The sequence below is a fragment of the Emys orbicularis genome, chromosome 4 (assembly GCF_028017835.1).
Source record: "Emys orbicularis isolate rEmyOrb1 chromosome 4, rEmyOrb1.hap1, whole genome shotgun sequence".
NCBI lineage: Eukaryota > Metazoa > Chordata > Testudines > Emydidae > Emys > Emys orbicularis.
The window spans coordinates 59431657-59448387 of NC_088686.1; the positions used below are offsets into that span (position 1 = coordinate 59431657).

The 16731-nt window shown below is 36.4% G+C and overlaps 1 protein-coding gene across 1 annotated transcript in view; it reads left to right on the forward strand.

The window, feature by feature from the left end:
- Window positions 1–16731, forward strand: part of RYR3 (ryanodine receptor 3) — a 625867-nt gene that overhangs the window by 509606 nt on the left and 99530 nt on the right. The window contains exons 76-81 of the mRNA XM_065402721.1: window positions 1472–1603; window positions 2431–2543; window positions 5684–5783; window positions 14097–14203; window positions 15206–15257; window positions 16311–16367. Of these exons, the coding sequence (XP_065258793.1) occupies window positions 1472–1603; window positions 2431–2543; window positions 5684–5783; window positions 14097–14203; window positions 15206–15257; window positions 16311–16367 (561 nt within the window). The remainder of the gene's footprint in view (window positions 1–1471; window positions 1604–2430; window positions 2544–5683; window positions 5784–14096; window positions 14204–15205; window positions 15258–16310; window positions 16368–16731) is intronic.

Sequence of the window (16731 nt, forward strand, 5' to 3'; positions counted from 1 at the left end):
GCTGGGACTGGAGGCTTTCCCTACAATTTTTTTCCTTGCTTGGGATGCAAAATTCAGATAGTTTGTGTATAGTTGAAATGAAGAAGTTCCAAGCATTTACATTTAAGTCTTTGAGCTTTTCAGTCCAATTGACTCCTTTAACTAATTCCCTTAATTTCCTAAAGTCTAGGCCTTTTGAAATCAAAAATCATACTTGACTGTCTGGTTTTAATTATACTTCCATTTAATTTAAACTGAATCATCTCATAATCACTCAATCCAAGGTTATTTCCTACAACCAGCTTTGCTCTGATGTCCTCTCTACTCACTAAAACTAAGTCTAAAATTGCATCACCTCTTCTTGATTCGATGACAGTGTGATGAAAAAAGCTGTTATCTATCTATCCAAGAATATCTGGGCCCTACCAGTATTAGTAGTATTTATTCTCCAATCTATATCTGGGAAGCTAGAGTCTCCCATTATGACACAATTCCTTATAATATTTATCTCTCTAATAATATTAAAGAGATCACTATCCATATCTGAGTCTGACCCTGGAGATCTATAGCAGACCCTTATGCAATCCCAATAGAACTTTTTACTCCACAATCCCAAAATGCCTCCCACACCTCCCCAAGCACCAAAAGCCCCAGTTGTGCCCTACTGACCTGCTGAAACCCCAGCTTCCCCATGGCAGCTTGTGCAGTGCAGTTCTGCATTGTCAAAACAAAAATCTATGAAATACTGAAAAGTAAAAAATATAAGTGCAATGTGAAATACATTTATTTTAATATCAAAATAGACAGCACACAGTTCACACTACTATGGGTATTGTTCTTTTTCATACATAATTCTATAGCAGCTTCCATATTTTTTATTTTCATGAAGACACCACAAAATTCCCAGAATGCTTCTCCAGCAACCACCAGAAACCGTGGAGCCTTGTTACAGAATTTAAGTCCAGCTGTCCTAGTAGTTTGTGGACCTTTGTGCCATGTTTACAGATAATGGAGAAAAATGGGAAGTCTGAGTTGAATGACGAGAATGAAATGGGACTATCTATCTCTTATCCATGTGAATCTGTAGTCGTAGTCGTGTTCATTATATTAAGGTAGGGCTTGTCTACACAGTGCATTAATCCTCACCAGAAAGGTATAAATTCTGGTGCACACTAATATGCCGTGCGCTAAATGGCCCATTTGGACCCTGCTGGTGTTCTCTAAAAGTTCCCTGGTGCGTGTTAATGTAGAACTGTTTGAAAGGAAACTGTAGTAACGTGCACTAGGGAACTTGTATTATGTGTCAGCAGGGTCCATACAGGCCAGTTAGGGTGTGACACACTATTGCACACTAGAATTTACTTTCTTTTTATGTGGACTAATGTACTGTGCTTAAAAGCCCTCAATTTGCTTTTTTTAGATTAAGGAACATAAAAAGGCTCATTTATTATTTGAGAAATGTATACTACAGTATGAAATATCTTGATTTTAGTCTGATGACCCAGCTGTGAAATGGCAGTTGAACCTGTACAAGGACATTTTGAAAAGCGAGGAGCCAACTAATCCTGAGAAAACTGTGGAACGGGTGCAGAGAATCTCAGCAGCTGTCTATCATCTGGAGCAGGTGATAAGGACTACATCTATAAAGTACTTACTTTAAATTAGAACATGAGGTTCTTTCCTGAGAGCACATTCTGTAAAATGATGTTTAGATTGCTTCATGAAATGTACCTATTGAACAATAGTTTCTGCTTAAAAATAAATTTTATATATTGTAAATTTAAAGTGTCATCTGCTAAAGTTTCAAAGTTCTACTTAGAAGAGCAATCATAACGTTTCTATTTGCCCTTGAAAAATTCTGTAAACAATCCCCAAGCAATAGTGCAGGAATTCAGCACACAACTTTTTAATTTTAAAAAGATGTGTGTGCATACGTGTAAGTTTTTAATATATACATATTTTCAAAGTGACTTCCACCTGTTCTCCATTTCTACACATGGGAATATCTTGTATTAGCAACTTCTGCACACTCTTGCATGTTCATTCAGATGATATAACTTAAATATAAAACTTCATTTGAACCTGATTTCCGTTCTGCCCATAAAAAAAATCTGTCATTTTCATGCAAAAGGAATAGTGCAAAAAATTGTTTACATGAGTGACTGTGCCTGCAAATTTATTTATTCACAGAGGTCACATTTTGGAAATTTTACCCTTCAGCTACCTGTAAGATTTGTTAACATCAATGGGAGTTTTATATGTAGATTGAGAACTGTATATGGCCCTAAGTAATTACAAAAAAGTGATTTTTATTAGAAAAGCAACATTTCTAAGAAGAAAGGAAGCTTTTGTAATATCTACTAATCAGTTTACTTGCCAGTCATGCAAATGAATTTTAACTGAATCTGAAGTGTTTGTACTGCACATACTGATGGAAGTGTTTTCCCATAGGTCGAGCAACCATTAAGATCAAAAAAAGCTGTTTGGCACAAACTCTTGTCAAAACAACGCAAAAGGGCTGTTGTCGCTTGTTTCAGGATGGCACCATTGTACAATCTGCCAAGGTAGGTGCTTTAAAGGTTTATTTATTCGTGAATAATTACTGTTGAGCAAGCGCTTCGAGGAAGAGCAGGAATTTCTTAACACACACACTGCCTTCGAAATCATTAGCAAAGTTTGTTGCTTTGGCAGAGTTTCTATAGTTGCCAGATGCTGTCGCTTTCTGATTTTTAATAAGAATAATAAAACCAAAAGAAATTTAAATTTATTTTTTAAAAGATCAGCCCTTAGTGCCTTGGCATGCTTAGAAGGATGTGTACGTGTGCCAGCAATCTATATAGAGAGAGATTGTTGATAATATCCATTAAATAGCTATAAGAGGTTTTCCCATGTCATTCATTCCTCGTGGTGATCTAATAGGGGCTTTATGCTGAATAACCAACCTACTTGAAAAAACACCACAGGAAGTACACTACTTCATAATCACCATATTTCAGCTTTTCCCAGTCCTTATCTGGTACCGCCCACTCTTATGTCCCTCACATCATGCCCTGTTACAGTTGCCACAATCTGTTAATCTATTTCTGTCCGTTTTCTATCTTCTGTCCTTTTCTGACTTTGTTTGGTCTCCTTTTTTTATTAATTCTCATCTTCTTCTAATTTCTTCCATTTTTTTAGTTGTTTTTCATTTTTAGCTATCTTGTTCTGTGGCTTTCCCTCCCTGTTTCCATCCTCATGAAGGCTTCATGCTGCTTGCGTTGGGTTATTTCAGCTATGTGAGGGTGGGTCATGTATATTTTTAAAGCCTATATGAGAGCTGTGGTGACAGAGCAGAGAAATTTGGGCTTAGGGACTGCTGGTTGAGCCTGTGACCCTGCCCATGTGAGCTATTCCTGTGTCCAGCTGCATTCAGAGCACTGTGGGGGCTGGGACAGAAGGTGCAGGCCCTCCTAGGGCCTATCCACTGCTTTGCCCACAGCTGCAAGATCACATTTGCGTTGGGGTGAAAGGACAGATCCACCCCCATGCAATTTTCTTCATTCCTACAGTGGTTTTCCTTCGCTCTGTGCCCTCCACGCTAGTTTAGGGCCTCCAAAGAGATCCTACCCTCAAAGTTGGGAAACATTGCTCTGCTAATAAAATGCAGTTTCACCAGTGAGTGTGTGTGCTGGATGAAGTTTGTTTCTTCCCTAAGAGAAAAAAGAAATCTTTAAAAGTCAATGTGCTTTGTTCACAAAGTGTTCACAGAATGGTTAATAAAATGCATTTCATCTACCTCTAAAAAATGCATTATTAAAATGTATCTCCATGTTTGGTGTTGGCAGCCTTGTAACTGCACTTATAATTTGGAAAGGAAGTTAGGTTTACCACATTAAGACCAATGAACGGTTTATTGTACAGTGAAGAGGAAACATCCCAGCTCTAAAAATGACATGGAGTTCTGTATTCTTAGAGCTTACCTACACTTCCCAGACAACCATGGTAGCATCTTACTAGAGAATCTTCCTTGAATACAATTCTAGCTAGAAAAAAGCTAACATGTTGTCCATAGAGGGAAGAGAAGGGGGAGACTTAAATATAATGTAAAAACAAAGTAACTAGTTTGGGAGTGGTGGCTAATCCTTTCCAAAGTTCTGAGGATAGAGAAAAGGAGAGCACATTTCAGAAGATGTACTACTTGGGGGTACATCTTGACAACCATATTCTGGTCTAATAAATTAGTTTATTTATCCCGGGATATGCTTATAACCTCTTAAAGAAGAAACATCTAAGTAAAAAAAGAATGGGATATATTATTTTTCCCTGAAAAAAAATCACACCTGCATAGTTTCTGAGATATTGGTGAATGCCCATGCAGAAGATGGGGGATGAAGTGAACTTCTGCATTTCTGCATTTTTATTATCTATAACTTACTGAATGTATTCTCTGTACTCAAAATATTGGGCCTGATTCATTTCAGACTTGCATCATTTTTATGATTAAGTTACTCCTGATTTTCACTAGTTGTGAGTGGTGACTCTGGCCAAGTACTACTACTTGCAATCTTTAGGGATGACCTTTGATAAAACCGTGCTTTGGTGAGTCAGAATTTTGACATCCACCCCAAAAAGCAAGATCCTAGAAAAAAATTTGTGGGGCCTGTAGGTTTATTTCCCAATTGCTGTGTGCAGAATAAAGCATATATGTTCTAGAAAATTCACAGCATTATGGCAGTGAGATAAAGCTGTCATGTCATGATAATAAATACATACATAACTATCCATCATTTAAATTGAGCGTGGCTTTAAGACATCTCTGAACCGTAGGGAATTTGTCAAGTGGCATATGATTAGTAATAAGTGCTGTGCAACGAAGTCCTTTTGAACCACAATTTTGCATGCTGCTCTTCATATCTGAGTATGTTTTTCCCCAGTTTAGTTTCTGTATTATATTAGGATGAGAGTAAATTCCAAATTTGATAGTAAGACATTAGTTTTAGACACATAAAGCCAGCAAGTTTTTAAAAGCATCAGCCTTCCCAGCATCCTAGAAAATACTAAAGATTCCAGTGTATTATGACCTTTCTTCTGATCAGCGTCTGGAAATCTAGGTAGGGGTCCATATTTTTTCATGTTAATCTAACATTTGAACCTGATTTTCTTCAATGGAACATTTGTCTTACTTTAAGATTATTGGTATGTTGTTTCAGAACTTAAAACATCTATTGATGTGCAGCTACTTGTTAAAATAGTACATCTAGAAATCATAAAGAGATTATTTAATTTTCCCCGTAAGATTTCTAGGTGCTTCCTGTTCCTGTTCTGAGAAGTGGCTTGAGATACAAAGTAAATAGTAATTGTATTTTTTAAAATATTTTTGTTTCTCAAAAAGTGAACATTTTCAAAACTCGGAAATACTAATTCTCTATGCTCTTTGTTTGGTAATTAGCTATAGTTGTACAGTGCGCCGAAGATGAAAAGTGCCTTCTAAGTAATAAGTATATTTTCTGTGACATATGAATATATTTAAATATTTAGAGTTAATAATGGTTTAAGGAAATGCACTTTATTTACATTTTTTTTATATACATGTGCATAGAGATACAGCAGAATAGAATGTACATTGCAGTTATTCAAACATAACTTGCGAATGCAGAATTCTTTACTGAATTTAACGTGTCTTTATTGTTAGTTCTTAAATGAAAACCTATATGCTTTTCTTCAGACACAAAATTAGCACTTTCTTCCTGAGCACCTTTCAACGTGTTTGGCTGGAAAAAGTACATGAAAAAACTCAGTATGACAGGCTTATACTCATGTTAACGGTAATGTAACCTGTGGAGAGCCTCTTCTTTATGCGTGCACTTATTCCTTTCCCAGCCATGATATGATGTCATAAAACATGAATTTGTACAATTTTTATAAGGGATTCTGATTGGTCAGTCTTTGAGGTTTAATGATTACATGGTATCAATGCTGGCAATAAAGCACAGGAGGTTATCCAAATAATCATTTCATTATTGCAAAAAGAAATAGGAAGTGCATAATTTGTATACTACATTCCCCAACAATGAGCATTTTATCTGTGTGTATAAATCAGATATGCCCTCTGGTCTTAACTTATGTACATGGTATTTACATGATTTTTAGCCTCAGTGCATTTAGTGCACTATACCTATGATAAAAAGAAAAACAAACAAAAAACTCCATGAATTAAACAACCCCTGCTTTACAGGATACATGGAGTGCCTCTACAAACAAAAAACTCCATCTTAAATAGAACATGGAACATGCAATGTAAAGTCCATATCCAGCAGAAGCTTACTTCCAAGAACAGTATTTACTTCTGTGAGTTGTCCCAGAGAAATCAGTGGGACTATAGTATAGTAATCACTGAGCCCAATGCTACGTGCTTCTAGGATCAGACACTAGGTTCTTGTGAAAGGCACTTTTCAGTATTTTTCCGGTGGATTTTTAAACCAAATGTGTTAGACAACACATCATTTTTTATTTAATTTGGAGCTGAAAGAACCCAAGCTGAGAAGAGATTTATGTTTGTGGAGAAAGGCACTGGTGAACGTCAAGGAGTTTTATGCTGCAGAGTACCTGATGTGGTAGTCACTTAAATGTTGCTGGATGAATTTTGCTGTCTTAGTGGACCAACATGGCAATTGCTTCAATTTTAACAAGAATTATTCATCAATTTCTGACCATATATTGTGTTCCTTCAATGTATAAAAATGTATGCTTATTTCTATGGCTATATTAAGGCCCCAATCCTGCAACACTTTCACATTACTTACCATATATAAATACTTCAATGGCATTGCTCACAGCATTAAGTTAAACACATTTACAAGTGTTTGCAGAGCCTAAATCTTTACCTAGGTTAATTCCATACATACCTACCATTCAGATAAGTGATTTAATAGCTGCACTTAGTGTTGCTTTTCAATTAAAACTATATTTCCTTTGTCCAATCAACTATGTGAGACACCAGTATTATATCAGTCATTCAGTTGTGAAAATTATAGTTAAGGTTATAGTACTATTTCATTTAGACTCTATTTCTACTTGTTCATATAGTAACTTTCTGGGGGGGGAAACAACAAACAAAAAACCCTCTTCTTTTTGGACTAATATTTTCCATATTCTCAACTGAAAAGTGACTTTTTTGTAAAGTTTGACAAAAATCCATTCAAGCATATTAAGTTATGCAAGGTTTAAAAATGCATCTTTCCCACTTTAAAAGGAAGTATTGTCACACTTTTTTTCATGCACATAATTCAGGAAGAGCTAAATTTGAAACTTGGTCTGTAAAAAGTGCTTTTTATGGTGTGTGTCCACAATCTAATTTGAAAATATTTGGTTGAATAAAAAATGTACTAAAAATAACTGACTGAAAAATCACTTCTGAGCATGCTCAGTAGGCACTTAGTAAGTTTTTTTTACCCCATTCTTTTTTTGTGATGTTACCGTGTATGTTCTCCCCATGTAGGCTTCCTCCTTGATTAGGCACAAGAATTACTTCCCCAAGGCTTCTAAAAGACAAATTGCATGAATACACACAGGAAAATTCACCATAAAAACCCACTATCTTAACTTGAGGAATAAGAAAAAAAAAAGTGGATTTGAATAAAATTACAGATTTTTCTGTATTGGGGTCTGACCACAGTTTATGCTGCATTTTGTATTAGTTTGAAATAAACAAACTAAACTTTGATTTGGAAATCACCTATTTCAGATGCCAAGATACAAGAGTCACAGTGTAAAGTATGGTAAAGAGACTTCTTTAACCCAGCCTTACAAAAAACTGTGTCTAGTCAGACAATAGCAGCAATCAGATGTAAAACTCATCCCTTCCTACCTCACTGAGATAAGAAATGCAGAGCCCAATACCGTACATCTAAATGCTAACATTTTTAAGCATGGATATTTTTTTTCTCCCTCCTTTTTTCAAAAACACCCAAGGAAATTAAAGAACTTAAAGCAACCATAAGTATTGCGTACTTAAAGTTGCTCTTTTGCAAAGTGAAGGTTCCCACAGCAATGTTTGCTGGTCAGATTGTATATACTATGTATTTTCTGGTATGCATTTGAAACCTCTTTGGGGTAGGGACTATGTCTTCTATGTGTTTGTATAGCACCTAAAACAATGGCATCCCAATCCTAGTATGGGTCTATCACAACAATACCAGTGAAAACGGACCCATATACAGGAAAATGTGGTGGCATTAAGAGGTATTTGGTATGCTCCCTCAATGTACCTCATGTATGCTCGAAAGTCTGAAGAAAAATGTTTTTTCACTGAATGTTTGATTTAATTTGCATATTATTTCACTGACCAATCAGAGGATCAAAATTGTACAAAATACATATCCTTACTAATCATTAACCACCTAAGCTATTATACTATCTTCTGTTTACCCCTCTTGATCTCACTTTCACCCCCCCTCCCAGGCACCGTTCTATTAACCTCTTCCTCCATGGTTATCAGAACTATTGGATAGAAACAGAGGAATATTCATTTGAGGAGAAACTAGTTCAAGATTTGGCTGTAAGTACTGAAATAACTGGGCTTAGTTATCAGTGCCCACTTCAATATATATATTATATATATATAATAACATGTATTTAACTTTTGTGTAGCATAGTTATATGTTTAAATTTATAAAATAGCAAATCCCATGCTTCAGGGCATAAACTGATCACCTGTTTTGGTCAGGAAGAAATTTGCATCAGGGTATAGTATTGCACATTTAGGTATATTAAAGGTCGTTTATGCCCTCAACTGAAGTATATGGCGTTAATTACTTTCAGAAATAGAACTGAACTAGATGGACCATTGGTCTGTTTTTGTCAGTATGGCAATTCCTATGTTCCTGTGTTTTTAATTATTATTTGTTTGAAGACTTAACGTGATTGATACTTTCCCTTTTTGAATTTTTGTTGTTACATAATACTTTATTTTAACATTCTAAGCTTTAACGCAAATTAAAATTTGCCATTTTCTTGTTGGGATTCTGTAATGAAATGTAAATATGCGTAGCCATATTCAGCAGAAATTCAGCATTCATGTATCGTGGATGTGGAGGATTAGCAAACTTCTGCATCTTGGCACCTAATCCTGATTCAGAAAGATCTCCATTTCTGTCTTCCTCCTCCATGGAATTCCTAACTCCAGGTTTTATGCATTTGTCTAATATTTCTAAAATGCCTATCTCGTTGGTGTCTAACGACCATGGAAAAAGAAGATACCACTTCAGTATCTCACAAGGAGGATATGTTTAAGTTTTAATTCAACATGAGCTAACACTGACATACACAGACGAAGCCTCATTATACCTTTTAAAAGGCACTGGCATATGGGGAAGGATTTGAATTTTTGGAAAATCATAGGTAACTATCCTGCCTACTGTAGGCCTAGCTTGACATGAGTAATTAGACATGGACTCACCAGAGAAGTATTAGGGGGAGACTGGGACTGAGTAGAAAAGGAATTCCAGAGAGTAGTATTAAATGAAAAAGAAAAAAAATGCTTAGCAGAGAAAAGCAGAAGTCTGTTAAATGCAATAAATAAATAAATGGCTGAGCATACCACAGGTCTTTTCAATGCCATTGCAATTTTCAAAAAATAGGACCCATTGGCAGTCCTGGAAAAAATAGTATCTACTTTTGTTATCTGAAGGGGGCAGGGGACACAAACAAGGCAGCAGTTTCACAAGGATTATTTCTGGTGGCTAAAACTTTACTGATGAAATGTGCCACATTGAGGAAAGAATGCAAAAGTATAAAGAGCAAATCAAAGTTGTAGAGCAGAAAACAAACTAAATGGAAAAAATCCCTAAAAAGTCAGAGAGAAAACAATGTCTGTTACTTTGGATTTATGCAAATAGGTTAAAAGCAGCTGTCCTTCAAGGACTGTATTTAGTGAGTGCAGCTTTGCAGGCAAAGTGTACTAAGGCCATGTCTATACTTACTAGCTTACAGCTCTCCCGTCGACATAAGAAAACCAGCTCAACAAGCTGCGGTAGCTAGGTCAGTGGGAGAGCGCTGACATAGCGCTGTTGCACACGGGCATTTATGCCAGCAAAACTTATGTCACTTGGGGGTGTTTTTTCACACCCCTGAGTGAAAAAAGTTTTGCCAACATAAGTGCTAATGTAGACCTGGCCTAACTTAAGAAATAAGTGCAAAAAACATAAAAAGTACGGTAAGTTTAGAGACACAGAAAGAATTCAGCTGAGATATGTGTCACTTTAAAAGATAATTAAGTGATTTAAGGAAAAGGAGTGAGGCATTAAAAGGAGGTTTGCACAAATTAACGCTGAAGAGTCGGAGGAAACTAAATAATTGGGAGTTGTGGAAATGTTAGAGTAAAAATGTGAAAGAAAAGGGAGGTAATAAATTAAAGTGTTAAAGAAGAGAATTCCTGGTTTGATAAATAAACCTGATTGTGGCAATATAACTTGGTGCAGTTACATCTGGTGGAAACCCTTAGTAATAAAAAAAATGCAAAGAGGAAGTCAGGTGTTGACAACTACCCCCACTATATGCTTTCTCTCCCTCCCCCACTCCTCCTCTCCCGGAAGCCTTTACAGCCATTCTGAAGGAAATGGGCCCTTCCCAATGAATGTGTCTGTAAACAATTAATTGTGCGGTCTGCTTTTAAAAAGTGTGGCATTAAGTCAATGTGTTCTAATAATATCCTATGTAGTATGTGGGGGATACATGCTGAACCAAGTAAAAGCGGCCTTAAATGAAATGAAGCAAGAAAACTTGCCTTCTTTTGTCATCATAGAAAAGTAAAAAAATTGGTACAAGAGAGATAACATCAGCTGGGGCAGGCTACAAAAATTAACAAGGATCCAATAACACGAAGTTAAATGTGAAACCACTGAAACCCATATGGTGTGGAAGAAATTTGTTTTCCCTCCTCAAATACTGTTGCAATATAATGTACAGTCTGGAAAGCCCCAAACTTGTACTGCTGTTTGCCCCTGGGGGACACTTACAGGTCCAGGTATAATGTTTTACAGAGTTGCCAGCATCTAGGTTCACTCTGGGGGGACAATCTCCAAATTACACAGTACAGATTATATGCTGGAACACTGGTAAAGTAAAAACTGCCTATGCTGGTAATAGCAAATATTGTGTGGTGGCTGAAGAGGACCACTATAGACCCCGGGAATGTTATTTTAATGGGCCTATGTTCTGTTTCACGTCTAAAATTCCTGAGGTAATAAATGGAAAGATTTTTAAACTTTGTACCAATTTTTATAATGTAATTAAAATAAAAGCAAAATTAACATTACAGAAGGATGTTTTAATGGCCAAGGAAGCTTATCATATAGAATTACACCATGGTGGACTATACCAGACAAGGTGAGCTTGCATCCCCTGGTTTGTACTTTGAGACTAGTATTAATGGTGGTTCAAATGATTACAACTACTGTGGTCTTGGAAATGTGTTGCTCGGTAGTGAACTTAAAAAAGAAACCATAGAAACATAATGCTAATGTAAAAAAGCAAAACAAAATCAGTGGAATGTAGGTCTAGCTTCACATGAGTAATTAGACATGGGTAAGACCACATTTCTTGGGAGACAGGATTAGGGAGGTAAATAGAACAGCAGGCTGGAAATAGAATATCTGTGCCAGCTAAGATAGGTAAATGGGTCAGTAAGCTAAGAGACAGAATGTTTGTATTAGCTAAGATAACAAGGAAACACCCAGGGAACCATTTACAATGGACTAGATAATCCTGAAATATAAGAGGAGGTAAAGAGTAAGTCATACATGGACAGAACATGCTGTACAGGGATTGGTTCCTACAAAGTAACCAAGCCAAACCCAAAGTGTCTGATGCAATGCATAGTAAATGCAATGTAATGTATAAATGTATATAAAGAAAGAGGTTTTCTATGTAAGTTTGGATGTGTATTATGCTCTTTACCCACCTCCTATGCAGGCTGTAACCAGTGCGGTGTGAGCGGGGCAGCCACCCAGGGCACAAAACTGTGGAGGTGGAAAAAGGGGTTGGAGAAATGCCCAAAAACCCTGACAGGGGGCGCAAGTGTAACCCCCACACCTTCTGGGTGTGGTGTTCTGTCCCTTCTAGTGGCACCGAGACCACTTAGAGAGAGTTAAATGAGTCTGCTCTAGCGCCTTAGCTAACAGCCAGTTGGCTTTTAGCTCATGTGGTACAGGCTCATGCACTAAGCTCCAGAGATCCCCGGTTCGATCCTGCCCACCGACGACCGAGGTCTGTTGGCATTATACAAGTATGTTTACTCAATGTCTAGTTACTATTCTGCTCCTACTCTTAAGTCTAATTAGCTTAGTGTACCTTTGCTGTGTGCCAAATAAAAATAAATGAGTGATAAAATCTGGAGTCAAACTGAGTTCTTGAAAAGCTGAGTAAAAAGAGATCTCGGAGGTAATCCCAACACCTATGACAACCATAGTTAGATTCTTTGTTCACTTTTTAAAAATAGTGGCAGGAGCCCTTTTGACTAAACAAGGATTCCCATTCAAGATTAGACCCATGTCATGGCAGTACATTTCCCCTGTCTTTGGTCTTCATTGTGTTGTACTAGTTTCTTTCCTTCCCATTAACTCACTTGCTGCCATGGCAGACACCCACCATTAAGGGGGGGAGAGATAGCTCAGTGGTTTGAGCATTGGCCTGCTAAACCCAGGGTTGTGAGTTCAATCCTTGAGGGGGCCACTTAGGGATCTGGGGCAAAATCAGTATTTGGTCCTGCTAGTGAAGGCAGGGGGCTGGACTCAATGACCTTTCAAGGTCCCTTCCAGTTCTAGGAGATAGGATATATCCATTTATTTATTTATATGTTTTCATTCTAATACTTCATTTTCAGTTGCTCATAACTTTCTAAAAACTGTCACCTTTTGAGCTGATGTTTCATATGCTTGGTCTCTGCTTGAAGGTGAATTTTATTAAAACTTTGAGCTACAGTGGTTCAGCCAGCTTTTGACTCAGAGGAAAGATAGAAAGCAAATATCTTTATTTGGGGAAAAAACAACAAAAAACTCCTGAGATTTTTGACTAGCTATAATGTTAAAATGGCTTGGGATAGAAGGAAGGTATTTAAGATTGTTATAGCCTTCATTAAGGAGAGTGACTTTGATTCTTCCAGAGAAAAATAGTTTTGATTTGATCAAGTTCAGAGTGTTCACTGCTTATTTGCAGTAAATCTGGCACAACATTAACATTAAGCATGTAATGTGTGCAGGTAAATAAAGACGCCTCTGTGGCACAAGTATGCATTGCTAACTTATATGTGGAGAAAAAATTTAGTGAAAGTAAGCAATAAAATTTGATGGGTCTCCTCAGGAACCTCTCTCTCATTTACTGCACACCTTGTTAAGTACATCTGCATACTTCCTAGTCTGTGTCTACATTTATGGTGGCAGGTAAAGTACAGACACTATGTATGTAGCTACATGCTGCGGTAAAAGGAAGGCTGCATCCACACTTGTCATTCCCACCCATCCTTCAGGGCTGTCTATCATAACACAGGCCTGATAAAGTTTCTCACCCAGTGAGACAGGGTGGGTGACATTCTATAAGTCCTACTCAGGAATGTCAAAACAGCCTATATGAATTGTCCACATGTAAGGTTAAGGCGATATCCCATTCATCTTGTGACTCAAGATTAGTGATGTAGAAAAAATATCACAGTAAAGTCTTCACTCCCTTGACAGTTCTTTACAGGAGGCATCTGTGGATATTAGTAAAAATGGTTCCATTTCCTAGCTGATTTTCCTGCTGAATAACTCAGCTGGGCCTTTCGTTCATCTTTGGTGGCACAGAAGCCTACATATTAATTTCTGCTGAATAAGGTTTGTAGCTATCTAAATCAATACATTGCAAATGAGAAACTTTAACTTTGCTATCAAATAAGAGTAACATAATCAGGTATTGTAAATGCTTAATAGTCATACAAAATAACATGTTTCTGATGTTGTAAACTGCTGAATATCATGAATATTGGCAAAAGAATTTAAATTAAACAAAATAAAATTATGATGCTTTTGACTGAGTTCAATTGTCTCTGTATTAATTTGTTTGTGATGCTTTATTTATAAAATATTTAAATGTAAACCTTTGTACAGACACCTCCAAAAAAAGATGAGGAGGAGGTGGAAGAGACTGAAAAACACCCGGATCCACTTCATCAGATTATCCTCCATTTCAGTCGCAATGCGCTCACTGAGAGAAGGTAAGTAGAACCACATTCAAAATTACACAGGACCAATCTACACAGTCCAATTTTCAATTAACTAATTATAGAATTACCCCATAAAAGTAAATTCATTGTCACAACAGAAGTAAAATCATACATTACTGAATCAGTAACAGACATTTTCATTACAAAACTGATTTAGTACCAATGCAATTCAGTATTGTAGTGTTCTACCTCTCCTTTTCCGTTTTCTACTTGCCCATATGTATTTATTTTTTATGTTTAACCTCTATATAAACTTTATATTAGCACAAATTTTAACACTTTTTTTTGGTCAAAGGGGAAGAGACATTAATAAAACTTAGTGAATATGTAACGCAGGCATTGCAAGGCTCAATTTCTCAGAGGCATATGAGCCCAAATTAATAATTTTTGCCTGCCGCCAGGATGATCCCACTGCTGTTTGGTACTTATATATATATATATATATATGTTCATATTATTAGCAGGTTTTCATCACACTTCATGCAATATGTGGGAAATGGTTCAAAATACCACTGGTGGGAGAGTGTGATTTCCTGGTAATGCCAGTTGCTGCCTTATTTGCAATTAGACTACTAGTAGAAGAACAAATTACAGACAAGCAAAGCAATCCTGCACTGTTTTGCAGAGTCTTCCCTATGTTTTTTGAATACATAATCTACCTATAATCTTATCACAGATAATCATTAGACAACAGGAACAGCTATAACTGTTATCTCCAGCCTGCTTTTCCACACGTCAGCACTGCCTGTTAATCAGCAGTAAAATACATAACTATTTTACTCACCTGCACATACATATGAATAAATATGTTTTAACAAAGAATTTCACATGGACTGAGAGATTAGGAGATATGTTTACAATATGGCTTGCAGGTAATGAAGTGTATACCTTCCCCTTAATGAAAATGAAACCTGCGTTCTGGCAGCATTATAAGAACCTCTGATGTTAAACCCACACAATAAACATTTTGAATTACATTTTTTCTCCCTACAGCAAACTAGATGATGATCCTTTATACACTGCCTATTCAGCCATGATGGCCAAGGTAAATATTTAATTTCAAGCCCCATTCCCCATCCCACAAATGCACCTCCAATTTATTTGTGTATATTTTCTGCCTGCTTTCTCCTTTTATCCTTTTGTCTCTTGATATTAGTGGTTCCTGGTTTGTTCTCTAGCCATATTTTTATGGAAACATTGAATCAAGTTCTTCCCTGAGTTATGCACTCCCATGGGGTTGAATTTAATTCATTGGATTAGCACAGGTGTAATTGATGGCAGAATTTAGCCCGTTGTTAGGGCCCAAACACGGGACTTTTCCTACTACAGAAAATTATAATTTTGCCACTTCTGCTACACTGTCTTAAACAGAAAATGATTTAATGCTTTAAAATAAAATTTTTAGAGACCCTCTTCAGGCAAAACTACTATTGACTTCAGTGTAAACTTACCTAGAGTATGGACGGAGACGGGACTTAATATTTGCTCCTTAACAATATATTTATTATGAAATAGGTCATAGAAAATCAGCATGCTTTAATCCCTGGATGGCATTTAATGTTTGGCAATCAGTACTTACAGACACAAATCAATAAAAATCAATATTCATAACAGGGTCAAATGTAATTACAACTTCATCTGAGAAAAAAACATGAGATCAAAGGCATATACTATAGATAAATGTACTGAAGTATGACCAAAAAACCACAACCTGGAATAGCAACTTCATTTTATTTGTTGAGTTTTTGTACGTGTGGGCTAATACTTTAAGGCACTCAGCCTTGAGGAATATCAATTTCTTAGCATTCAGGAGCATAAGTGTTAAACATTATAAATATATATATTTTAAATGCTCTAACTACTAATGGCTTTTCCCTCTCTAAATCTCTTTGCTACCTGCATTGTCAGTAGTAAGTAAAGTTGCAGTATTTACATAGAGTAGGTTTTAATATGCTTAATTTACTGCTTATGCTTGTAATTGTTTTAGAAAGTTTCTGTTAATTGCTTTTTGTTCACTCAGCACAAATTGTAATAGAAATAACCACTGTTTGTTTCGAACTGAGTATAAATTTGCAATTTCTTGTTCTAATGTAAAAAGAGCTGTCAAAGTGAAGAAGAGGAAGAAGAGGATGAAGAAAAAGAGAAGACATTTGAGGTGAGAGTTTAAACTATCTTTCCACACTGAGTTAAAGCACAGAACATCATTTTAACAGGAGCCTGATAGAAGAGATGCAATGACAATAGCCATGTGGAGGATATGGAGAAGTTTTGCTACATTATTTATATAATAGCAGATCAATGTATTAACCCAAATTTCTGGAACCAGAAAAGCTATAGAATAGGCTGGCAAGCTATCTGCATCAAGCTCAAATTTCTAATCCATTATCCCTAAGGCTTTGCCTGAATCTGCTCCTGCCTATTTTTAGGCTTGGGAAGATTAGATTTTTATCTGTAAATGTCAATAAACATCAAGTTACACGCACAAACTGATGAAAAAATATTTTCATCGATAATAACAG